The sequence below is a fragment of the Littorina saxatilis genome, linkage group LG5 (assembly GCF_037325665.1).
Source record: "Littorina saxatilis isolate snail1 linkage group LG5, US_GU_Lsax_2.0, whole genome shotgun sequence".
NCBI classification, from domain to species: domain Eukaryota; kingdom Metazoa; phylum Mollusca; class Gastropoda; order Littorinimorpha; family Littorinidae; genus Littorina; species Littorina saxatilis.
The window spans coordinates 32,256,717-32,284,287 of NC_090249.1; the positions used below are offsets into that span (position 1 = coordinate 32,256,717).

The 27,571-nt window shown below is 40.1% G+C and overlaps 1 protein-coding gene across 2 annotated transcripts; it reads right to left on the minus strand.

The window, feature by feature from the left end:
- Positions 1-223: 223 nt before the first annotated feature.
- Positions 224-27,114, minus strand: LOC138966891 (disabled homolog 1-like). 2 transcript variants are annotated; one of them, XM_070339281.1, is made up of 12 exons: positions 27,017-27,114; positions 23,412-23,547; positions 20,785-20,827; positions 19,217-19,428; positions 18,415-18,549; positions 17,226-17,345; positions 16,645-16,692; positions 15,297-15,392; positions 9,827-10,186; positions 7,284-8,930; positions 5,856-5,906; positions 224-4,247 (listed from the first exon to the last, which is right to left on the minus strand). In XM_070339281.1, the coding sequence occupies exons 3-12, from the start codon at positions 20,801-20,803 to the stop codon at positions 4,227-4,229; spliced, it is 2,709 nt and encodes a 902-aa protein (XP_070195382.1). In that variant the 5' UTR covers positions 20,804-20,827; positions 23,412-23,547; positions 27,017-27,114; the 3' UTR covers positions 224-4,226. The 2 variants fall into 2 exon arrangements, with proteins under 2 accessions (XP_070195382.1, XP_070195383.1); XM_070339282.1 differs by lacking the exon at positions 15,297-15,392.
- Between the last annotated feature and the right edge of the window lie 457 nt (positions 27,115-27,571).

The window sequence follows — 27,571 nt, forward strand, 5'->3', positions numbered from 1 at the left end:
GACGGCCAACTCGGCCATTTTTCACGCAAATGTGACTGGATGGGCCAGCAAAACTTTCAGATTATCAAAAATATAAGCTTGCACACTAAGTATCTTAAATATCACACGCGCACCTGTACATTAGAGACCCAAGAAAAGTTCTGCTCTTTCACACATGAGGAAAGCATTAAAACAAAGTGAAACATTGCAAACATTCTCCCAATACACAAAGCCACTTCACTCATAATTTGGCATATATGTATTCTCTCAAGACATGCAAACGGCAACAAAATGCTCAACAAGCAACGTGGTAAAAGGCCAGTAGAAATTCGGAAAGAATGAAAATAATTTAAATTGAAACATGGATCATTTCAGGTCAAACCCACTCAAACTGCACTTTCAATCGCACCGATATTAATAGACAATGACGTGATGCTTATCAAAAAGAAACGCTTTACATTATTTGTTTTTAAAATGATTATGCAGAAATGTTTATCATGAACAGCTGGAAGACCTTGCACAACTGAATATGAAACTAACTTTTACAGTGAAATCCTGATAGATTTCAGTAAAACACGTGCTGAATATGATTGTAAGCATTGATAAAAAATCTTTGGTCCAAGAACAGTCAAAAGATGACGACAGGTCTGCAAGTTCCCTCATCAAGCATGCGTTGGATACAGACAATACAATAACTAAGCCCATGATTTTGTCAAAACGTATTTATGGGCCAGTTCCCATGAAAATTAACAACTTTGCTGGAGATCGATGACCTAAACTTAATTCCCTGTTCTCATAGAATTTAAACACAGGAAAGACATTTATTTCCACATAATTTCAACTTCTCCACTGCAGTGAATAAAAAGAACAAAACTTAGTTGTTTTCTTGTATGTATTGACCACTTGCATATCAGAAAGAAAGTGATTCGCTTGGGACTTTCCCAACAAGCAGCCGAAACATTGGATCAAGCTAAGTTCTTGTTACTAATTGTCTGTGCACTTTAAAGACCGTTGGGTTAATATATTTGTGACTGTAACGTATTGTTTAGTCAATAACAAACGTTCCAACAACCTACCTTTCTTGTTTTTTTTATTCAGAAAGAAAGGTCAATGCACAAACACTTATGAAAAGCTATCCATTTTCATGTTAGTTGCACTTCTTTTTAAAAATCCTGGATTTTCAAAAACTCAAGCTTATCAGATTTGACGTCTCCTTTGGGCATGACACAGTCTGCGCAAATGCAAAAGTTCAATGTTAGCTGATGGTGCTTTGGCACAAACAATTGTAAATCAAGCCTGGTGAACAATATGACTTTGCAACTACACATAAAAAAAGTCATAAGTAAGTTCAAAGGAAATTCTGTTATTAAGACAGCTCTGCCAGTCTGCAGCTAATATGTTCTTGTCATTTAAAAATGAGAGGAATTCATCTTCTGCTGTACTTAAAAACCAGTGAGCTTATTTTTTTTTACAGCAGAACGGACGCATACAATTGGAAAAACAAGTGCAAACAAAACCGGTACAAACCGCCTATATTATTATGTTTCATATTCTTTACAGTCAGTAAAACAGCTCATGAAAAATGTAATCTTCTGAGATTAAAAGTGCAAGTGAAAGACGCCAAAGGCACGCCTAAACAGTATCACAGTGTAGATATGGTAATGGAAAACAAGTATGTAAAGAACAATGCTGATTACAATCAGTAATCATACAATACACAACATATGCATTTGGCGAAGATAAAGATATGCCAGAGTAATATGACGAAATAATTGCACAACAAATGTTGTATTTAAAAATACAGGCACAATGTTTCAAGACTGGCACTCTGTATATTTGACCTGTTCCTTTCCTCTATCCCTGTAGAACAAAAAGTATCTTGTTGGATGAATAATATATCCTTGTTACCTTCCGGTGCTTTCATTCTCTACCATTATGACAATCGAGCGGGGAACAGTGATCCATACAAAAGAAAGCAAAGAACAAAACAATGGAAAGAAGAAAACTTCCACAGACACACATTATGCAACCAACGTAAGTCAGGAAATCAACACAGGTTTGATTTATTATTGTGCAAAGTGGAGAAGATGAGCATGTCTATGACTGACAGCTGTGGCTTTTAAAGCTTCAAAAACATGTCAATGACTGACAGCCATGGGTTTTAAAACTTCAAAAACATGTTAAGCAATCCACTGAGCGTGCATGTGCCAGCACATGTGCTGAGAAATAAACAGGCTAGAAAACTACTGTCTTGAACAAAAATTGGAAATATGCTGGGGTCCCGGAGCCTGGTGGGGTGTAGTGGCAGAAACATATTTGAGGCATTTCTGGAGGGTATCAGGAGGCCTCTAGCTCCTAGCAGGAAATTTCATTATTTCTGGACAGAATATCATATAGCACATTGACCAGGACTGGTGTACAAAGTCTATATAAAGTGATTTTTACATCAAACTGTACTGCGCTTTATTTTGTGTGTTTTTTCCCCAGATTTTTCCCCATCGGAGATTATATTTCTTCCTCAGAGAACCAATCAGATTTTCTCTGAAATTGGAGGATCTGAGGAGAATTCCCCAGCCTGAATAAAATTTACATGAACACAATTAAGCCTCCACAACAAACACACCTCAAAAATAACTTTTCTTCCAGTCAGACATCATTACAATCTTAAAAGCAATGTTTTCATTTTGTTGTTGAACTTCCTTCTTCAAGACAGCTACACTTTTTCCAAATACATGTATCCATAATATAACAAAAAAGTAAAGTCAGTTTTGACATATCTCTTTATTACTGTACCAAAATGCGATCTAAGCATAAAATATTCCTCAATTACTCTGCACTTGAGAAAAAAAGAAATTTTTTGTATTCCAATACAACTTAGTACCAATGTGTAATAAAAATTCAGACAAAGCTCATTTTAAAACGAGGCCAAACGCAAGACCGAACACAGCTAATATGCTCCTGCTGAGCAAGTCTCTACATAAGCCCAGTTTGACAAACCAACACTTCGATCAACACCACAAATAGAAACCAGAAATTCTAATTTATTTTCTTCATGAATCAATGTGACATCTAAAAAGGGAAACGTTTCAGTAAGTTTTTTCCCCCATGGAGAGGATTTAAAATACCTTGCATTTGCTGACAAGTACTGACAAGTTGCTGTTGAGCTGTTTGCAAAACGATCTTATTCTGCATAACTACACTGCAATTCTCATAATACTTGAAATACGTACATTGTAATACCTTAGTTTTAACCAATCCACTAATGAGTATTATGTATCAATGCATTACCAAAACCAGTTATGCGTGAAAGAAAATAATGGAAGCTCATGGTATCATAAGTTCTGAAAACTCATGTACACAAACATTTCATAGTTTTTTTTAGAATGCTGGAAGTGAAAAGCACCATAAAATGTGACAAAAACAGCATGTTAATGCTATATGTTATAAATGCTAAGCTTAATCTCAAATCTTTACAAATTAAGTAGGCTACACAAAAGCAGCCTGTCAAAAGGTGTTGCTTTTTAATGTGACTAGGTCAAATACACCAAACCTAAGTAATCAATTAATGTACACATGTATCGTTACATTGTAAACAACATAAAACATGCACATTTTATCCAGGTGTCGTTTACCTATTTGGTTGAATCCAACGTAGATTTACCATCATGTTGATCCTTCGACAAGGATATGATGCGAACAAATATGTTGATCATAAAACTAAAAGTTAAAAATTTTTAACAACGTTAGCAGTAATATCATGCCTCATTCATGTAACACACGCATGTGGCTCATCTATTTCCATCCTTACATTGTGAAAAAATTCTCAAACCACTTCCACTCAGACATTTTCCATTCCACAAAAAGAAAAAAGAAAAAAGATCAAGAACAGTTCACAGGTAAAATGAAAGAAAACAAACATGACTACCAACTAAAAAAAAACATTTTACACAATTTCCTCTTGTTTAAAAAAAAATAATAAACATTACTTAACAAGTTAAAGCAGGGTTTGATGAAGCTAGTGACTAAGTGAGCAATTCAACCATATTCAAACATATACATGTTCTACACTAAATGCTCTAGAAGTTCAAACAGCTCAAGTATGTTTCTTGTGTTGCAATAATGACAAGTTAGCAGTTGTTTATCAAGTCATACCCAAAACTGAAAAAAGAAAAAAAAGTGAGTTGGAGGCTGACTTTGGTTCCGACTGGCATTGCAAAGGCTTTTGCACTTTCCCCCCTTGGACATCTTCATGACTGAGCATCTGATGGCTGGAAAAAGACAAATATGTTAAAGGTAACAAAACAAAAGCTGTTATGTGTGAGTGGACACAAGAATGGTTAGTGTGATGACCAAAGTCTAAACAATAAAAGGCCTCTAGAATCCCCAAGAAAAACAAGAACAAGAATTTAATCTGCCATGTAGCATACAATCTATCGATAATTGTCAACTGGTCGTCTATTGGCAAAGAAACAGACAAGACAAACACAATTTTGCATTATTACCAGCTATTGTGTTTTCAGCGTAGCAATAGGGTCCGATATTTAGACGAGACAAGTATAATGCGACGAGTCGAAGTCGCATTATACTTGTCTCGTCTAAATATCGGACCCTATTGCTACGCTGAAAACACAATAGCTATTATATAGCTGTTCTGACCTTGATTTGTTGTTCCAAACTTACAAAATGACGGTTTTTGAGTCGATGCGTTGATCTCAGGTTTTGATAGCAGACGCCGTTTCTTATGCGCATTAGTTTTGCGCAGGCGCCACACTGACTTTGGAAAAAAACTCGATTTGACAACACAGCTGTTAAACAGCTTTTTATTAGTTCATTCGTATACAACAAAAAGAAGTTTGAGTTTTTTTCATTTTGAACAAGACTACTTATGAAGAAGACCAAAACACAACATCAACGGAAAACTAGAAACAACTGAAGAACTAGGATGCAACAAGGGGAGGAGAAGAGAACAGCTAATCCGTACAACGCGAGCAGACGGCAAGAAGTTTTCAGTGCATTGATACTTGTCTCGTCATGAAGCGAACTTTTTGTAAGTTATAAACGACTACATGAATGTTAGTGCCATGGGTTGTACATCAATACTTCAGGGGGGAAGTGGGGTATTTAGTGTGGAGTTACGAGATAAGAAAAGCCGAATGTGAAACTGAGTTTGTGTTAGTCGGCAACTGAGCTCACACAGGCACACAAAAACGGCTGTTCCGTTTTACTCCCCTGTTTGTACTACATGTACATCTTTCGACTTTGGGCATTTTGTGGTGTTTAGGGACAGAAAATAATTGGTTTAGTCCTGTTTCATCGGGAAGTTAGCAGAAAAGGGTATGCTATCGACATTTGTAAAGCTGAAAAACATTCCCGAGAAGAATTTCAAGTTGTCAGTGTATGCTGTTGTCGATAGAAACATCGCCGCGTGGTACAGATGGGTAAACCGGAACCATGCGTCTTTGTTATTGACAATATGCTTTTGGATATTGAGAAATTACCCTCCATGAATCTTTAGAACTAACACGTCACGCCACACTTTCAGAGTGACGTTTCTTTGCTTTGACGTAATAGATTGCACGAGGCTTTAGAAGAGATCGAGGTTCCAAAACAAGAGTCTTCAATTTAGCTGCCTCGACTGCAGGACATTTTCAGTAAAATACACGTAAGTACAGTATGTAGGATAAACAGAATACTACATGGCTTGCTGTTTCGTACCAGATTTACACTCGTTGCTTTTTCAAATAGTGAACTGCGAGCGAAATTTTAAAAAAACAACTCGTGTAAATATGGTACGACACAGCAAGTATTCTCTATTAATGTAGTATTCTCTATTAATAGAATACACACAAGTACTGGAGCAACCTTTTAACACTTACTTTTCCATTAACAGGAGCGAAGAAACTGTCTCCAAATGGAGAAGCGCTGGGCTGAAACAGAAAACAAATCTCCTGTTAACTTTCTGAAAACTGGGGATACAGGAGATACACAAGGCGGAGAAGTGTGTGTGTGTGTGTGTGTGTGTGTGTGTGTGTGTGTGTGTGTGTGTGTGTGTTTGTGTGCGTGTGTATGTGTGTTAGTGTGTGTCTGTGTGTGCGAGTATGTGTGTCTGTGTGTGTGGTTGTGTGTGTGTTTGTGTGTGTGTATGTGTGTGTGTGTGTTAGTGTGTGTGTGTGTGTATGTGGGTGCATGCGTGCATGTGTGTGTGTGTGCGAAATAACTTTAATGTGGCAATCAAATGAATTAATCAAATGTTAAAGGAACAGGATGTTTAATTAAAAGCTTCAAATCAAAGCAACAACAACAAAAAAGTCTAAAAAAGAAGATGCAAAATCATGCCATCTGTGGATCTCAAGAATACATGTAATCTCTGGAGCGAATTGGTAGGAAAATCCTATGCCTGATAGAGCGGATTTATGGTAAGGCTATATTTCTCCATTTTAAATACAGGGGGATACAAAATTTGATTGGTTTGAATATTACGCATTCACAAAATTGTCCGCCACTTCTATTTACTATGCACATTTATAAGTTTAACTTGTGTTCCTTTGTTGTTGACTAGATCTATGCCATGGCTCTGCAAACCATGAATGTGAATGAAACACTGTTTAAACCAAATAAAAAAATATAGTGGATTTATGGTAAGGCTATATATGTCTTGTGCAAAGGGTCATATATTTTGTGTCTAGGAGTAGTAGGATTGTGCATTCAAACCAAACTCAAAATTAACAAAGCAAGTCAATGGTATGGTTAGGGTAAAACATAAGATGAAGAACTGCAATCAAAAATAAATAGAAAAATAACAAGTAAACATCCTCAAGATGATTTATCACACGCAAGTTGTATAACTGGCAATGCGAACTGCAACATGAAGCATTACTATTAGTCAGTGCAAAACCAAAAACCAACCACATATGTGCATGCAGGTTACGCACAACTCTGACAACAACAGCATGCACTGTTACCAAATCAACTCATTAAAAGCACAAATAGAGACAGAAAGAGACAGATCCATTTAAGAGTTCTTTATTCCAGTCTGTTATAGGTGTTAGCCCAACAAAACCAATCAAACCTAACAAAACAAACACAATAACAATAACAACAGGATAAAAAGAAGCAAACAGAATAAAAACAGAAATATAAAAAAATGCTATATGTTCCAAAATTCAAAAAAACAGAAATGAAAAAAAAGGTCCAGAGTTCTACAAAACTTCTCCATTAGCACAAAAAAAGAAAATCACAATGCACCAATTCAGAAAGACCACGCAACAAAAAAAGGCATGCAGAAACGAAACGAGAGCACTCACTGTCTGACCGTTGGGAGTTATGGCCTCTACTCCACCATTGACAGGATGATCAGGAAACGCCTCCCACTTGCCCTGCACGCTGGTCACAGGACCACCGCTGTCAAATGCATTCACTGAAAAAGGATTGTCACCCTCACTCACTTTCGTCCTTTCTAGCACACCTTCCCAAGAGTTAGTCCTGTCCGTCAGCGGCAGGCCAAAAGGGTCCACAGTCACAGGCACCTTGGCGTCTGATTTGACAGACAGTTTACCAGAACTGCGACTGGATCTTTTACTAGCACCATCAGCAGAAGAGAAGCTTTTTTTGCTCTTCAGTGGGACACCAAAGGGGTCATCAGCGTCAGCTGTGGGCGCTGTTCTGTCCAAGCTCTTCTGACTGCAAGAGAGAGAAAGACTACTGGCAGACCCCCAGCTGTGGTTGGGAGAGGGGGGTGCCCGTGACACCGATGAATCGTAAGATGAAGTGTCTCTGGAACTGGACTCTGTTCCCCTGGAGGCATCCACAGCAAAAGGGACGACATCTGATGCTGAAAGCTCGCTGGCAGGTGATGAAGAAGCCACGCTAGATGTGGGACGGGGGGATGTGGGGAGAGGTGGGGGTGAGATTACAGATTTGGCTGGGGTAGTGGGGGATGTCTTTCGTGGCTTGGGCATGGGTCTGTTGGGAATGGGTGGAGGGCGGGGAGGAGGAGAGGGAGCGGCCAAACTGACCTTTAGATGAGCAGGGAGGGGGGGAGGGGGTTCTTCGGGCATGTCAAAATGAGTCTCGGGTGAAGACTCCTTACTGCTTGGAGCAGACAGTTTCAGGTCAGGGGTGGGGTCAGGAGGTGCAGGTGGTTGAGGCGGCAGTGAGGGTGCAGGAAGCGGAGGAGGTGAGGAAGATGGAGGAAGCGAATGTGAAGGTGATGCGGAAGAAGGGGAAGGAAAGTTACACGTGTCAAAAGGGTCTACATCAGAGGCTATGGTGTTTAATACAGTGTCAAGAGAGCCGAAGGGATCTTCAGCAAATGGGTCCTGGTCAATGATAACCCCACTTGCCTGGGGAGGGGTTGCTACTCCAGCCTTGATCTCGTTGAGGCTCTTCTTAGGCGGTTGCGCCAGCTCCTTGAACATATCCTTGGGGGTCTTGGACTCTGATTCGGCCCCGACAGACTTCTTGATGTCCACCAGGTCACCAAAGAGCGCTGGACGCGGCTCAGCTTTGGCCTGCTCCTCCTGGCCTCCTCCAGGCTTCTGAGGCTGCAGGAGGTTCTCCTCAGGCTGCTGCCCAAACAGATTGGCCCCTGCTACTGCAGGAGGCTGCATCTGCATCTGCATGCCTGCACCAGGAGACGCCATGCCAAATGGCGACATGCCAGGGGGTCCCATTCCGAAGCCGGGCTGCATGCCAGCAACACCAGGGGCTCCCATGGCCCCAGGGAAAGGGTTTCCCGGTGTGGGGCTGGCCCTGGGAGCCGCAAAGGGAGAGCCAAAGCCGGGCTGCTGGCCAAAGGCGGGCTGCTGACCGAAGGCAGGCTGCTGACCAAAGCCAGGTTGCTGGCCGAAGGGTGCCCCTCCTGGTCTCACCATCATCTGGGGTGCTTGCTGCGACCGCTGCTGTGCAAAGGGATCGCCGCCAAAGGGGTCGCGAGAAACTGGGACTCCAGGCTAAGAAGATAAATAAAAAAAAACTCACATAAAAGATTAAGCACAGCATGTGGATTAACAGAAAGGCAATTGATCAAACTGAAATCAGATTTTCCCATACAACATGACCTTTGTTGACAGTGATGGACAGTGCTTTGTTTGTTTGCCGATTTGTAGTTCTAAAATGCTTACAAAGAAAGGAATATTGCAACAAATGCTTTACAATAGATATTTTGCTGTTCTAATTCTCGAACAAATTTTGGTGACTGTTAACCTTCCTGCTTGCAGTTTTATCGTTCTCTTTCTGTGTTGCTTATCTTGTCCGCTTTCATACATATGTTCCTAAGTAACACAGTACAAAGATCATCCTGCAGAAATGCATAGTGATCCACCAAGTATATCCACAAGTCATATATATTTTCAAATTCTAAAAGCGTCAAATACAAACCTGTCCCCTCCATAGTTCTAACTCAGGCAGAGAACCACAACAAAATTCAAAAAAGCTCTTTTAGCACCCAACCACACACCCCTCCCCTCTCTCTCACATACCTGCTGTTCAGGCATTCGTGAAAGTTATTTCACACACACACACACACACACAAATGCACTATCTATCTTTTTCTCTCTATTTCAAACATGTTTTATATGTAATGTGTAATGCCATGTATGTCCTCAAGGTACAGGTTGGAAGATTTGGCACTGCCTAAAACCTTCATCCCTTTCTAATAAAGTTTTGAATCTCTCTCTCTCTCTTTCTCTTTCTCTCTCTCCGCTCTCTCCCTCTCTCTCCCTCACACTCTCTCACTCTCTCACACACACACACACACACACACACACACACACACACACACACACACACACACACACACACACACACACACACACACACACACACACACACACACACACACACATACCTGCTGTCCAGGCATTGCAAACATCCCAGGCTGGCCCATAGCACCAAAGCCAGGGGCGGCCATACCCATACCAGCAGCAGGCGCACCGGGGAAAGGCTGCATGCCCCCAAAAGGATTGCTGGTGGGCGGAGGAGCGTTGACCAACCCCTGAAGGTCGTTCAAGGACGACGATGCAGGTATTGTTGCGACCTTCGCTACAGCAGGGACAGTAGCAGCAGGAGCAGACACTCCCCAAGGATCGCTGGTGGGGGGTGCGGCCGGAGAAGTGGGGGAGGTGGAGGTGGTGGGAGAAACGGGCTGGCGAGGGGCTTCCTCTTGGGAGAGCTCGTCAAACTCCAGGTTCTTGATCTGCTCGATTCCCTGATTGAACACACAGAAATGTCACGGTGCAGACTTCTTGAAACAAGGGAACACAAGTTGTTTGGTTTCATTATACTTTTTTTTTTCATCTTTTGTTTATGTTTTTAAAGCAATATCAAACACATTTTAAAACTCTGAGAAGACACTATTTTCTCAAACAGATTTTTGTTAACCATATGAAACAAAAGTCAAGGTAAAACTAGTACAACAAGAACATATCGCATCACACAATATGGCCAAGTAAATGTCATTTCCAGTGTAAGTTTATTCTACAACAAAAAGCTATTTTTTCCTCTTTTTTATTTTTTTATACCTGTCAACGATATCAAACAAATCATGTAGGTAGACATGTGATAATATTAAAGTATGCATGATAACAGAACTGGAATAATTAAAAGACTGAGCAAATAGAAAGATACAAACTGAAAATTAAGGGTGAAAAAATCAACAGTGCATAGGGCTCTAAAAGTTCAGATTTATTCAAATCAGATATTGGGAGCAAGAACCATAAAGCATGTGAAACAAGAACACAGAATGCACAGCATTTCTAATTTATCTTTTATTACTAGTAAGCCATTATTTAAGCTTTCAGTTTCTTTTTCTGCATTCATGATAGTTTTGAGCAAAACCAAAGGCTGCAAGTGCAACACAGAATCTTTGTGAATTCATAAGTACATGTACCACAATAGGATCTCTTGTCAGCACAACAAAAACCTAAGAAATCAAAAAGACTGAAACCATAATTTCTTCACACACACACACACACACACACACACACACACACACACACACACACACAGACTAACACACACACACACACACACACTGAAAATTTTGTTTTAACTTTAAATTCAGCCAGGTCTTGGGGCATTTTCTATAAGTATAAAAGAGAATCTGTTATTGAAAATCCTGCCTTCAACCTAATCTTTTTCGGCTGCAGAAATGTGTACAGTAATTCTTTAAATTTTGATAAAGTAGAATTCTACTGCAAAAACATGCAGCGAAAAAGGAAAAATTTAGGAGTAAAGGAAACAATAAAATAAAACCATAACAACAAGTAATGAAGTGCAAGGATTACAAGAACTGTAATAACATTCCAAGGCAAAATATCAGGTCAATTATCTGTAATTTCAGGGAAAACAGAGGCCATGCATAAAAGGCAAACACATAAGCACACTCACAAAAATCACATTGTCCAAACTCTCACCCCCTCATTATCATTCCTTCTTGTTCAGAGAAAGGAAGAAAGAACAATAGGAGGGGAAAATGAGGGGTGTAGCATCCATCCAAACTGGATAGGATTCAAAGAAAAGAAAAAGAGGGAAGATTATTAAATTCTAAAAAAGAAAAAAGAATCTCACATTTCATGCACAGGAAGTGAGAGAGAGAGAGAGAGAGAGAGAGAGAGAGAGAGAGAGAGAGAGAGAGAGAGAGAGAGAGAAGAGAGAGAGAGAAAGAGAGAGAGAGAGAGAGAGAGAGAGAGAGAGAGAGAGAGAGAGAGAGAGAGAGAGAGAGAGAAAAAGAGAGGGGAAAGAGAAAAGAAAGGGAAGAGATAGAGGAGAAAGAGGAATGGGGTGGTGGTGAGGGGGCCATAGAAATCGTGCTGTGAAGGAAGAGAAAGAGTGTCGCTGCAATGATGAAATAGGTGCACAGGGTTATCCATAGCTAACCATGTGGTGATAAGGGAGAGACATTGTTTTAAAGGTGAATACACACCATCCCCATCTTCATTTTCTTGTGTCACTCTCACTCATCACACCCCTTTGGAGTTCTCTCAAAATGTTAATGTAATCAAACTTTTTTTTAATTGCTTTTGATCCCATATACTTGCACTAACAAAATTAATCTGAAAAGTTCACTTAACAGATTTCATATGCAGTCAAATGTCACAGACTTACTATCTTCAAAATCATTTAAAATCCCTTGCATTTGAATGGGTGATGTTCACAAGAGTCATGGAAGACACATTTCCAGCACATTATTACAGCTCTCAAAATGCACCCTTTTTATATTTAGTCAAGTTTTGACTAAATATTTTAACATCGAGGGGGAATCGAAACGAGGGTCGTGGTGTATGTGCGTGTGTGTGTGTGTGTGTGTGTGTGTGTGTGTGTGTGTGTGTGTGTGTAGAGCGATTCAGACTAAACTACTGGACCGATCTTTATGAAATTTGACATGAGAGTTCCTGGGTATGAAATCCCCATACGTTTTTTTGATTTTTTTGATAAATGTCTTTGATGACGTCATATCCGGCTTTTCGTGAAAGTTGAGGCGGCACTGTCACGCCCTCATTTTTCAACCAAATTGGTTGAAATTTTGGTCAAGTAATCTTCGACGAAGCCCGGACTTCGGTATTGCATTTCAGCTTGGTGGCTTAAAAATTAATTAATGACTTTGGTCATTAAAAATCTGAAAATTGTAAAAAAAATTAAAAATTTATAAAACGATCCAAATTTACGTTTATCTTATTCTCCATCATTTGCTGATTCCAAAAACATATAAATATGTTATATTCGGATTAAAAACAAGCTCTGAAAATTAAATATATAAAAATTATTATCAAAATTAAATTGTCGAAATCAATTTAAAAACACTTTCATCTTATTCCTTGTCGGTTCCTGATTCCAAAAACATATAGATATGATATGTTTGGATTAAAAACACGCTCAGAAAGTTAAAACAAAGAGAGGTACAGAAAAGCGTGCTATCCTTCTTAGCGCAACTACTACCCCGCTCTTCTTGTCAATTTCACTGCCTTTGCCATGAGCGGTGGACTGACGATGCTACGAGTATACGGTCTTGCTGAAAAATGGCTTTGCGTTCAGTTTCATTCTGTGAGTTCGACAGCTACTTGACTAAATATTGTATTTTCGCCTTACGCGACTTGTTATTATTCCAATTTATATATATGAGTACATGTGTTATGGAGATGACACAGAACAAAGTGCCATTTACCTTATCCCCCAACAAATTGTATACATGTGAATGCATACATAAAGACTTAAAAAAGGCACCTTAATTACCACTGTCTGCTTAAATCCCAGATACAGGCATGGGAATTAAAAATTGTAAAAAAGGCGGAAAATTTATAACTGAAGACGCGAAGCGTCAAGTCGACGGCGCGAAGCGCCTAGCCTTACTAGGGGGGTCCGGGGGCATGCTCCCCCGGAAATTTTTTTTATCCAAAGAACCCAGATGGTGCAATCTGGTGTCATCTGAGCTCCAAGTTTGCCATTAAATTTTTAGAATCAGAGTTTTTAGTACAAAAATGTACCAATTTTTGCTTTTTTGAAGAAAAAAAAATATACATGTATTATTATATGGTTTAGATTTGTAAAAAAATTGATCTGTTGAGACAAACAGGAAAATGTAACTTGTAACACAATCTGTGCAATCTGGTTTACTTTCAAACATAAAAGTTCAATGACTGAGGCGGGCGGTAGCAGTGCGTGAACAAAGTACGGAAAGTTTTCGCGGACTTTTGCGCAAAGGCCAAAGTAACCGGTGCTTTTTTTGTGTGCCTCCCCCCTTTATTTTTTCGGCGGACACTTTTGCATTTTCGGCGGAACAAAAAAAAAAATTCGGCGGAAATCCGCCATTCGGCGGACAATTCCCATGCCTGCAGATATACAGTCGAACTCGCTTAAGACGAATCACTGGGGATCGGAAAAAAAGTTCGTCTTAACCAAAATTCGTATTAAGAAAATTGATTGATTTTTTTTTATTTATTTTTTTTATTTATTTTTTTTTTTTTAAGTCTTGTACATTTTATGGTGTTTCAATTTGTTTCTTTCGCAACTTTCATGCTGCTTCACGTTTAGACAATAAAGTGACATATTCAGTTACATGTTCATGTGTGTCTCATGTTGAGTGATGATTGTTGAGTTTGAGTGAGAGTGAGCACACAGATGTTTCATCCAGTTGTTACGTTTTTGGTCACACACACGCACACACTGACACTGTCCACATTCGCGGTGTTCCTATCATTTGTCCGGAATCACTTACCTTGGCGACGGGTAGCAAACCTTGGCCAATTTAGTTTTTTTTGTTTTGTTGCAACATGATGTTCAAATCCAAATCGATAGCACTGACTGACTGATAAACTATCGCGAACCGGCGAACGCAAACGTTGAGAGTGTGGTTTCCCTTGTCCAAGGGAAACCACTCTGGCATCTATAGTTTTTGGCAATGGCGTCCGTTCAAAACATTGATGTTTCGTTTTTGGTATTCGCGAAGGAAATAAACGTCAGTCAGTCATTCATGTTCAGTGTCTGAGCTATCAATCACTTTGATTCTAAATTTGAAATTGTTTTGTGAGTACAGTGTAATCAGTTTAACTTTATTCAGTGATCGGTTGAGCAATGGTTCAAGCAGTCGACGCAAGGGAAGACTTTGACACATGTATTCAAACTTCTCAAATTCCCATGATATGTCGATCTCGGGACGAGTTTAAAGATTTCGTCATAAGCGTGAGTAAATTACAGACATTATGCATGCTTGGGAATCCAAAAAGTGCTCGTTATAAGCATAAATTCGTTATAAAGAATTCGTTTTAAGCATTTTTTTTAAGCATGAAGAAAGAGGTATTCAGTTGGGAACTTAAAACTAATACGTCATAAGTCAAAATTCGTAACAAGCGTGTTCGTTTTAAGTGGGTTCGACTGTACTGCTTACAAGACAATGCCAAACTTAATCCTGAATATATTTGCGACACTTTCCACCTCAAACCCATCAACATCTATTTTAATGATGTCACTTATCCAGGCTCCAGAGGCACCCACTTAAAATCGTTGCCTATTCCCACCCCAGTGGCATTGATTTTAAGGATGCTGCTTACCCACATCCGCTTTACCAGCCTAAGCTCAGCAACACCTACATTAAGGATGTTGCCCGACCTAGACCCAGAGGTACCAACATTAAGGATATCTTTGACCCTAACCCTTCAGATACCCACTTTAAGGATGTTGCCCTCCCTAGCCCCAGAGGTACTAACATAAAGGATATATTTGACCCTAACCCTTCAGATACCCACTTTAAGGATGTCGCCCGTCCTAGCCCCAGAGGTACTAACATTAAGGATATTGTCGACCCTAACCCTTCAGGTACCCACTTTAAGGATGTTGTCCACCTGATCCTCAAGGTCCAGCAGATTAGCCACAGCCTCTTCTTGCTCCTGAGGGTTTACAGGTGCATTGTTTTTAGGCACCTAGGCAGACACCCAACACACCACATGCCATGTTAGTCGGAAGAGAAGGCACCAGGCAAAAGAGGTAAACGAAAAATGGGACATTTTCCCTCAAAACAACACACTTCATCTCAAACCGAGACATATCATCCACAAAAAAAGAAAGAGAGTTTATCTCAAAACGGGACAGGTCATCTCAAAACTGAACATTTTAAAAACGCTGGCTTTTTTTCTGGGATAATGCTGAGTCTTGCAAAACATTTTTTCTTCATCCCTGTCCATGATTTTACCAAAGTTTGGATGTGTGTGGACTGAGCTGTAGCACTTCAAACCATTCCGGTAATTACTCAGACTCATAAATAATTCTGCCTTACAGACAGAGTCCCATCTTTCGTTTACCACTTCTGCACCCATTAGTCCTGCTGTCCACTAACCCAAAAATGAAAGAACAGTGAGAAGTTCTGATGATGTTAGTGTACATCATATAGTACGGGACAAAGATGCAGTATCAGTGTTTTTCACTGTTAAACTGTTACAGCAGCCTTGAGTAATATATCAAGTTCCTTGAGTAATATGTGTATGAACAAAACAAAACAAAAAAGTCATGCTTTGATTACATATAAATGTACTTTTATGCACACTTTCAACAAAAACTATAAAACAGCAATGAATGCAGGACGGATTGTACAATTTACAAGGGAGTAAACAGTTTTGATGAAACTCAAAGGTCTCATAGAGACCAAAGCACTTTTGGTTCTATTTCAAAACAACACTTGGGCATACAGTGGACATATCTAAGACACCGGAAACAATGCAAGTCTCTGTCAGCAAGAATAAGTATAAGTTATATGTTTTCAAGAATCTGGAAAAGATGTTAGAAGGATAATCACCACCAATAACAACAAGAAAGTGTGTGCTAACATAAGCACCGACCAAAGAAAAAGAACAGGGCTGTCTTCTCCTTATCTACAAGCATGTTGAAATTTTACAAGCATGAAACTAAAAGCTTATCTACTGCTTTCTAAAAAAAACTGTGCACAATCAGCCTGAATACTACGTTAATCAGCCCAACTATGCTAAATGGCAACCATTATATATGTACTGTCTATCAAAGGTTTTCAAATTCGGGGAACAAAGCATGACGAAAAATGCTGTTGACAACAACATGCTTTAATAATGATTTCCATTGTAACAAACTTTTACAAAGCAAACTGCACAAACCAAGTCAAATCAAACAAGAGAGCAAAATAAGTGAAACAAACAAACGTCAAACCTGATAGATGCTCTCCTGACCCTCTGGAGCTTCACCATCGGCTGGAGCCTGCATATAGCATAATAATAAGGCATATGACTCAATCTCTTCTTTATGCTCATGATGAAGAAATAATGTCTGTGACATCATAACAATTGACAATGTTCAGAGATAATTCTGTTAAGGATTTTTAATGCCTGTGGAAAAGTTGCGTCCCTTCCACAGTGAATAGTGAGCTCCGATGTGTATGTTATGCAGTGTTCCCTTGATGTGATGCCCTTTTCTGTTAAAAATATGCTCATCGGAGCTCAAAACTCATTCCCGCAATAATTGGTTTTTGCCATCAATCAGTGAACACGAGGTTTGCTTCACTATTCCAAGTGGGGCGCAACTCTTCTGATCTTCTGCAGCCAATTAAAACCCTGATAGAGCTATTTCCTGAATCCATCTATTCATGCAGAATGCTTCTAATGGAATGTGACGTAAGAATCAAACTTCACTGAACCTTCTACAGCAGTATGTGAATAAAACCACAAACTTGTGGGAAAACTCTCACACCTGCAGTGACTATCTACTAAGACATTCACCAGTGCCGTACTTACATTTTCTCCTTCGCCTTCTGTACCAGCAGCAGCCTTGGCCTTGGCATCTTCGATCTCTTGTTTCTTCAGCTCGTACACTGTTTGGAAAAGGTCACGCAGGGTCAGCACCAAGTTCTCCGCCTGTGACAAGCATAAAACCATGATGCAAATACCTGTCAGACTGAAAGACGAGCTAGCAGTGCACCCAGAGCCTAGGGGCAGGGAGATAACTCAGTCAGTAGCATGTCTGGTGTAGAAATCAGTGCTTGTCTATTAGTGTGGGTTTGGCCCCGGGATTAGACAAGAAATTTAATTCCCATAGTCAACTTTCCCTGCAGACTCTTATGAGTGTTGAACCATCCCCGTGTGGGAACATACAATGGAACCCCCTTTTTAAGACCTCCAAAAATCTGAGAGAATCAGGTCTTAAAAGGAGGGAGTCTTAAAATGGGGAGTCTTAAAATGGGGGTTATTTAACAGTGGGGGTTATTTAACAGAAGTTATGAACAGAAAGTCTGAAAAAACAAGGTCTTAAAAAGGAGGGAGTCTTAAAATGGGGGTTATTTAACAGAAGTTATGAACAGAGAGTCTGAGAAAACAAGGTCTTAAAAAGGAGGGAGTCTTAAAATGGGGGTTATTTAACAGAGGTTATGAACAGAAAGTCCGAGAAAACAAGGTCTTAAAAAGAAGGGAGTCTTAAATTGGGGGGTCTTAAAATGGGGGTTCCACTGTATGTGCAGGATAAAAATTCCAAGTTCACAACAAAGTCTTTGAAAACACATATGTACATGCAGAAAAAACTAAACATGGGCAGCACAGTACTACATCGAAGCTAGCTTTTCCCACAGAGAAAGCAACCCAAAGTTTCATGAGAAAAATCTCACAGGACTACCTGAAATTACCTTACCTTACCAATAGTAGTTGGTAGCTGCAAGATTCTTGCCACACACACAAACATTTTGGGTAGGAAATAACTATAGTAAATCTTAATAATGAAAACCTGATTTCTTTTTTGTGTCAAAAAAATGGAATAAAGGCATGGCACCTCTTTTTGCAAACAGTCTGAAATGTTCTTTTTAATACCCTTGATCTCCACTGTTGCCACACATTCCTACTTGGTGTTCTTCGATGCTACAAAAACTTGCTGTGTGTAAACTAACCCTCAATCCCCAATAAAAATACATCAAGCAAGACAAAAGGAAAGCATTACTGCATTTGCTGTCTTGATAGCGAAGAACTTGTGAATGTTATCTCCTGGTCCAAAGATGTAGCCAAAAGCGCGACTGTCTGTGACGTCTCTAGATATGAAAGAAATCTGGTGCACTGGGTGTGTGTGAAGCACATTCTGCAACAAAATGTACAAAAGGTTCTCTTGATTTTAAGGGCACACACACACACACACACACACACACACACACACACACACACACACACACACACACACACACACACACACACACACCATACACACTCATTCAAACAAACACACAAAGATAAGAAACCAAATGTTGTCTCCATAGACACATAACTTCCCTCTGTTGACAAATCAGGTAAATGCACTTTTGGTCAGAACTAACAAAACAAAAGTTCAACCAGCACTCTACATGTATTAGTACAACCAATGAAGTTCCTGGGAGAAATGAAAATCAAGAAGTAACAAAAAGTTGTAACACAAACTGAGTAAACTGAATAACATGATAACTTGTAAGCTATTCACACACAACATCAGTTTAAATAGAGTGCAGATAGGAGGATGGATACGTGGCTGTAGCTCACACACAAGCAGCTGTGTTGGTTAAGAGAAAAAAGACAGGAAGAGAGATACGCTGCCACTGAATGCAAAATAGACACAAAAAGCAGACACACAAACGGAAAACAACAACAACAACAACAACAACAACAACAACAACAACAACAACAACAACAACAACAACAAAGCATAGAACAACAGCAAAACCAACTTTCAAGTTCAACATATCAGATAGGGTCACAATGGGGATTACTCCACTCACCATGCTGACTCCATCAATGATTTTCAGTCCCTCAAGGGTAACGTTGATGAATACACGCTGCTTATGCTGTCCCGAAATTTTCACGCTGTTTTTCAACTTCTGAATCATCTCCTGGCACATTTTATCTCCCCGAGCTTCTGGGATATCTTCAATGCCAATGATTTTTGCTCGATAGCTGATGCCATTCCCCTGAAACCTTGCAGGGTCTGTCGCTGGAAAAAAATGAAAAGGCGTCATCTTTTTTCTCATAGAAAAGAGTGAAATATCTCATGCCAAAATAAATCTCACCAGAAAAGAAAATATTGACAGAAACCTCTAATTGCAACTGACTGATCTCACAAAGCATTTGCAAATGAGTGTGTGTGTGTGTGTGTGTGTGTGCGTGAGTGTGTGTGTGAGTGTGTGTGTGTGTGTGTGTGTGTGTGTGTGTGTGTATGTGTGTGTGTGTGTGTACGCATGCCTGAGTTGGGTGTGTGTGTGTGACAGGAGGGCATGAAGAACAGGCATGAGCAAAATCGGTCGCCCACTCGCCACAGGCGACCAGAAATGAGTGTGGGCGAGTAGAAAGTCTTATAATGATCGCCCGCTTGGCGAGTGTAAATTTTGGGTCTGTGGTATTATCATTTTCCGAGCGACGATTGTCTGTTGTGAAGCACGTTGTCGTCTATGATTGCTAAAATTAGATGTGATCGAAGCTCCAGTTCCAGCTGATCGGGAAATTCTCTTTAGTGACCATGAACCAATCAGAATGACCGTATGATTTCAGGGTTATCAGGACTTTTCGTTGACGCGATTTTAACCAATCAGAATTGTGTGTCTCAGAAGCCAAGGCAGATCTGGAGCTGTAAACATGTAGAAATACTTGGACAACTGCCAGCCTTCCCCCCCCCCCCCCCACCCCCCCCCCACCCCCCCCACCCCCCCCAAAAAAAAAGCCAAACCAGAGGGAACGGAGTCCGAGAGATTGAAAAAGTAAGTATGACTCCGGACAGAGGAAGTGTTCCTTCCAGGCAGACTATACAAAATCTGACTGGTGAGCAGAGAGACTGACTAAACTATGATCGGGAAAAAAACGTCATGTTGTGTATTGCTTGCGAAAAGCATGCCGCTTCTGAGAAGGAGAGAAAGGGGCCATTCGTTGTTGGTACGGACAAATTTAAGCTAGAAAACATATGTGCACACGAAACATCAAAGTCTCACCATCAAAACACCAAAAAATGGGTAAACTCAAACAAAAAGGTCGAAGACACTGAGGGGGGACACGCTATGCACCAGCTAACGCAAGACCAGCGTGCTTGTGTCGCTCAACTGATGCGATCTGTACAGGCGCTTGCAAAGACCTGCTCGCCTTTCACCACGTTTGAATGGATGCCAGAATCGTTTTGTTTTTTGGAAACTCAGTTTTATGGGCGAGTGAATTTGTTTGTGGGCTAGTCAATTTTGAATTTCACTAGCCCACAAGGCGAGTGAAAATTCTGGAACTTGCTCATGCCTGAAGAACATTTAAAGAAAGTAAACACTCTCAGCATCTTGATATGTAACTAATGGGAAAACCAGGCCTTAATTACCTTTTGCTTTCTTAGACATCTCTGCAGCTCCTGTATTTCCACTCTGAAAATATAAAGCAAATTTATAAGTATACCTTTTTCACATGCAGTTGCTAATGGATTAGATACCATTATTCTTCTTCTTCTGCGTTCGTGGGCTGAAACTCCCACGTACACTCGTGTTTTTTGCACGAGTGGAATTTTACGTGTATGACCGTTTTTTACCCCGCCATTAGATACCATTAAAATGCACAACGGAGAGAAAGAGAGGGAGAGGGAGAGAGAGAGACAGAGAGCAATGCAGCCGTCTTCTCATTCATATAATCACAATCATAAACTTATATAACTCAAAATACATATTTTTTAAACTGGCAGCAAGATACAAATCGATCAACAACCAAACAGGCAAGAGACTGACGTAACATAGTTTTTCGCCAGCCTGCCGCCAAACAGTTCAAATCCAAAAACGGATAGACAGCTAATGTTCAAAAATCAAGAATAACAAGAGGCGAAGCCTTCAAGGCTCACGTAAGAAATCGACAAACAGTAACACAAACTCAATCACTCCGTCACACATACACACACACACACACACACACACACACACACTAAGCATAGGTGAAACTGTGCAAGAAAGCGAGACCCTGGATCTGCCAACTAGTCTCGGCCCGCTCACAATAACAATGACCGAGACTTTCAGTAATTCCTTTGCGTGACGTCTAACCCTCTTACGTCATAATGTGACGTCTTCAAATAGTTTCTATCACACACGTCAAACACTTTTGACCGAGACGTAATCTTCTTATGCGAGCTTTATCCATAGACTCGGAAATGTTAAAGTTTCTATCACACACACACACACACACACACACACGCACGCACGCACGCACAGACAGGCAAAGTTTATCATCGCATAGGCTACACTTACGTGAGCCAAAAAACCAAAAATGGAAAGTTATTGCAATGTTTAATTTTTATCAAAACAAGACATTCACAAGTACATGGACCCAATGGTCTTTACCGTGCACAGACAGACAACAAATTATTAGACAAATGTTGTGAAATTGATCTGAGATAGCGTGTGTTGTGATCAGTCTCTGACCATTGCCATTGGGTTGGTCTACTTGTAAATGTCTTGTTTTGTTAAAAATTAAACATTTCAACAACTTACCATTTGTGATTTTTTTTTTACAAATTCCAAACAGTTCAAGTTTAGTCGGTACACCCGTAATAGTATACAGTGGAACCCCTCACAAGGACCCCCCTCTCTAACGACTACCCCGCCACAACAACCCTTTTTTTTGTAACCGATGTGTTTCCTTATACAGTTGTCACCAGTGTAGCGACCACCCCGCTCTAACGTCTAAGGACCGACCTATAACAGCTTGTGTAACGACTTTGTCAGACAAAGCCAAGACTCTCAGTCAGCTTAACGCATAACTGACAAACCGGTTATAACCAGTTATAACCGTCTCGCATAAGCAAAGGCACTAAACCGCTGAGAGGTGTGATGGTTGGGTGGGCTGAGTAAACATCACAAACCAATCATCGAGAAAACAAACTCACGTGACCAACATACACCGTTCAACTCAGTCAGAATAGACAGTCTTCTTCTTCTTTGTTCATGGGCTTAGACTCCCACGTACACTCGTGTTTTTGCACGAGTGGAATTTTACGTGTATGACCGTTTTTACCCCGCCATTTTGGCAGCCATACGCCGCTTTCGGAGGAAGAATAGACAGTCTTTGGACAGAAGAGCAGTGGAGATCGACATGGCGTCTACAAATAAAATAAAATATTTCACTCTCGAAAACCGAGTGAATGTTGTGAACAGACACAAAAAGGGAGAAAGTGTCATCGCGATTGGAAAAAGTCTTGATGTTGGAAAATCGCAAATTCAAAGAATTATCCAAGACAAAGAAAACATTCTGAAAAGGTGGGAAAGTGGTGACAATGCCGATCGAATGCGATCAAAGCGGCAGAAGACAACATACTCTGACGTAAATGAAAAGGTTTGGGATTGGTTCCTGGCCGTAAGAAAAAAGATTTTTCCGATCTGCGTGTGCGGCGAGATCAAAGGCAGGTCTATTGTGATAGCTGGGTGGCCTTGTTTATAGACACTGACCTTCTTCCCAGGGGTCATTGACCCAGTTTTAGCTATGAGAGGTGGTTCCCCTTTCATATCTGAGAGAGGAAACACTTCCTGCACCCAGGTCAGCAACCGAGTTTAACCTATAGGGAGTTTAACCTATGGGGCGGTCTCTTTGATGTCTTGAGAGGAAACTTGGCCAGGGTAGTACATGCACCAGAACTGGTGGACACCAAGGACAATGTCAAACATGAAATCGAAGCAGTTTGCTTGAGGAAACGGTCGTCAGCAACTCAAACTTCTCCGTTTTCTTTTTTTAAGAAAATCTGACTTTCTTTGTGGCCCCCTGACCCCGCCCCCTCCCTCTGTAAGGACCCCCCTCCATAAGGACCGATTTTTGTCAACATTTTCAAGGTCGCTAGAGAGGGGTTCCACTGTAGTACCCAGTCACCTTGACCACTGAACCCTCAACATGCATACACATGTAAGGTCACACTCACACCTGCTTAAAAATGAAAACAACTTAGATGCGACAAAACAAAACAGCTGCTATACTTACGTCTCTCTCTCTCTTTCTCTGGTGAGCTGGGTTTTCAGCCAAGATTAGCCACAGGTGGTTTTAATCCCTCTTTTACACAGTGCCTCTCTCTTTTCCTTTCTCTTGCTGTATCAGTGGTTGGTTGAAAGGACACTCACTGAAAATAAAGTATATTAACCTTGAGTTGTGGCATTTGTTTTAATGACAGGACAAAAAATACAAAGCCACTAAACCTCATTTCACTACTGCATGCTTTAGCATGTCTAAATTTGACACCAATCACGTCTCACTGGCTTTTCTCTTCCTCTGTCACATCCCTCCTTCATCTTAATGCAAGTCAGACACATGTTAATACATGTACATTGTACATGCAACTTAATAGTGAAAATTACATCATTGTTGAACTGATTCATCTCTCGAGCAAGATAAAGGCTCACAAATGTTTACATTTTCAACTTGATTAGGACAATCCAGTTGGTGCATTGGTCACAGTAAACTGATAAAGGTACTTGACACGATTTCCTCATCAGTCATTGAAAGGAATCTATGGTTGATGTAATAAGTGTTACAAAATAAGTACCTGCAAAAACAGTAACTAGACCATGAGCTATTGTAAACACAAATTTTTGTGCAAATTGATAAATGAGAAAATCACAATCCCCTGACATCCTCTAGTCACCTGATCCTCAACTTGATTTACGCCTTTCAAACACAAAAGAAAGGTGTGCAATAAGGTGTGCAATAGTCAGTAACGCTATCAAATAGCAAAAAGGAAGGGGAGTGTATGCAGCTAAATATGAGAAAAGGTCTTAAAATCAAATACTTAAACAGTATGTATATTCACAGAATGCATATGTGTATATGTGTCTGTCTGTCTGTTTCATTGTGTGCCTCTGTGTTTTATCTGAATTCACCATGAGCCACAAACTGAAACATGATCCACCTTACAGGAAAACCTTTTTATATTCCTTTTAAAACAATTTTCTATGTGAGCCCTTGTTAAAACATTGTCAGCAAGAAATCACACATAGCTTTTATGAAAACTTTCACTTCAATTAAAAGGAAAACCACTCAAAGGTATAATGGTGATAATTTCATTGGTTTCTGTGATTAGGGAATTCTTGAAAAAACACTCAAAATCTCAAAACAGTTACTTTGCTGATTTTCATACCCCCAGCTTGAAGTTTGAAACACACCATATGGCAAGAAACACACCATTCAAAGATATAATGGTGATAATTTCATTGATTTCTGTGATTAAAGAATTCTTGAAAAAAAGGAGGGAAAAACACTCAACATCTCAAAACAGACACTTCAGAAATAAGAACTTCGAATGCAGTTACTTTGCTGATTTTCATACCCTCAGCTCAGTAACCACTAACAAATAGGTTCTATCTGATATAGATAGGGAAGGAAAAGAACCCCAAGAATTATTATAATGGATGAGTTCCATTTCACTTTACAGGTCAAGTGACAGGTATTCTAGGTAAATAGTTTACACCAATGGTCTATACATAAACTTGCTACAGCGAGACCTGTAATGAGAGGACACCCTTGGGACCAGCTAAAAATGTCTCTATATTGCAGGTGGCGTATCATGTTAGGTAATATTTTGGTCAAGATAATAAGTCGAGGGGACTCCCGAAGTTGTACTTTCATGGGAGGTGTCCCCTCATTAGAGGGGCCTCACATCCCAGGTACCAGTGAATGTACAATGTACTTGCAAGGTCTAACAAATGGTGAAAAAAAACATTACACTACAGACTAAAATTTAAAAAAAAAAAAAAAAAAATTTAAAAAAAATTAAAAACCCCACATATAGTTGAACAAGTATGGACACTTATGTACTTAAGTTCTTGTTACAAATACAATGAAAGAACTTTTATGAACAAACTGTGACTGCACTGCATGTTGAAGACAATACCATCCGGTCTTGACAACAATAGCCTTGTTCAATTAAATAAGTGACAACGTAATGCGTAAGCAAAATACCATGCCAGCTTGAAATTGAATACAATCTATCAAAGTGGGCAGTTAATCAGACACAGTCACATCTACAAGATCAAATAACAAAGGGAAGTAAGTGCTGTAACCAAATACAGACAACAGTAAGTGAGAATGAGAGCTGTGCAGAAGTATGCAGTCTCCAGGCACTTAAGACAATGAGACACATGACCATTGACATCGAACAAGTGACTTCCACCCCCATCACATCAGTGCTTGATCTGGTCTCATTTGCCAATGATCAAGTCACATCTATGGATCACTAATTTACCACCTTAAAAGGAATTAATTGAGGAGAACAAGCCCATGCAATAAGTATTTACAATTCATGTCAAGAGAACTAAAATAAAAAGGATGTGGAACTGACAACTCGAAACATTATTATGGGGCACTGTTAAATATATGTAAAATATGCACAAAGTAGGCTTTTAGTATGACAAATTAAAGTTTGATATCCACTGAAGAAACATGTGATCTATGGTCTCTGTCAGAGTTAATCAATTGCTGCACAAAACAGTGTACTGAAGGAAGAAAGACAAGAAATAATTTATGTACAGTGAACACACACAAAAAGACATTGATAAAGTCACTTTAAGTGATAGCTCATGGGAAGTCATAACATTTGACAAGGCTTTTGCTTGAACTTGAAGGCAGTGAGTGTGTGTCAAACTCACACCTACATTTTCCCCACTGACAGCAAGGCCTACTGGTTTCAAGTTCAGAGGAACAGTACAAATTCAAGAGTAGAGTTCTTCCAGTAATGACTCCAGCCAATGCATTACTCATTCTACGAATGATTCATTCTATGTAATGTACACTGGTTCTGGATCTGGATCTGGATGTAGTACATTGCAGTAGCCAATAATGGCTGTCGTCGCAATGGGCGAGAGAGCGCAGCGTGACGGAGTTTAAAAACTTTCTATACATGCATGCCCTTCCAGGTTGGTGGTGTCAACTGCTGGAATTTGGGCAGTGTTTAAAAGCAGGATAAAAACACCTGGCGGTGCGCCTATGGTGGTGGGGCCCTGCCAACACCTGATGTAAATGTGTTGGCAGTTGCTGAATGTACCACGGAGTCTTGTAGGCGGTTCCATTCAGTCGGCGTCCTGACAAAAAAAGAGTTTCTATACGGTTCAGATCGGCTATCCGGAATTTTGAAGGGTCTCGAGTTGTTGTAGACTCGCTTTGGCAAGGGCACCGGGACCGCCTTAAGCAAGATTACTTACTTGAAATAAGCTAAAAACAACGAGTAACTTGTTGGGGGGCGTGAACAAAAGCGAGTCGTGTCTTCCCTTTCAATCGCATTCGATTGTCGGCCAGTTTTCAACCGTCATAAGAGAACGTTGCTAGTCTACAAACCTATTGCGCAAGCAGACCGTTCGCTGCATCTGGTTTTGGTGATTTGGTGACCTGTTGATTTAAAACCAGGAAGGCGGTGCCAGTGCAACAGTTTCCAAAGCACTCAAATGCCAAGGCTACGACTTCAACATTGCATGCAACTTCGACTTTCAAACTTTCACAACAAAGTTAATACCTTTCCAAGCACAGAAAAATCACACTGTTCTGGACTATATACGCTGAGGGTGCGACTGCTTCAAAACGTTGTAAGAAAATGCACTTACTGCTGGGATAAGCGAAAATGACAAATACTTCGATGCTGGTTCCTCTCCTTGGCAGGATCAGCTTCGCTTTCACACTGGCGACTCCCCGGATGTCAACCCTTGACCCTTGGCAACCTTTGACATAGTTTCGGAAAGGCCGGGGCTGGAAAACCGACGAGTCGGTTACGGAGCCCCCAGCCAGACAACAGGGTTCACACAGTCTTTACAAGTTTTGAAGACTTGTAAAATGTGACACCCTCCCCCTCTACATTTCTTTTAGGTCTTTAAAAGTCTGAAAACATTGACGTGGGTTGGTAAACTTTAACAAAAAATGCTGTGTGGCTGAAATTTATCTGTTTTCAAAGCGTGTGACTATACAACCTCCTTAGTAAACCACTAGTTACTGATAATTTGATATTGAAAAAAACATCAATCACTAAAACAAACGTGCATGCATTCCATGCAAAGAGATAACAGATTATAAAGGGACATATAAATCAGTAATCAGTTTAAACGGGCATTAAGAACTTGTTTGTCTTTTTCATTCTCGTGTTTGGTAGATAATTATAAGTGGCA

What these genes read in the sequence shown, in the direction of transcription:
- LOC138966891 (XM_070339281.1), bottom strand. An exon ending in GTCAGGAGAGCATCTATCAG is followed by an intron (nt 15,393 to 16,644) that starts GTTTGACGTTTG and finishes GTGTCTGCCTAG; the next exon opens with GTGCCTAAAAACAATGCACC. An exon ending in TTGCAATGCCTGGACAGCAG is followed by an intron (nt 8,931 to 9,826) that starts GTATGTGTGTGT and finishes TTATCTTCTTAG; the next exon opens with CCTGGAGTCCCAGTTTCTCG.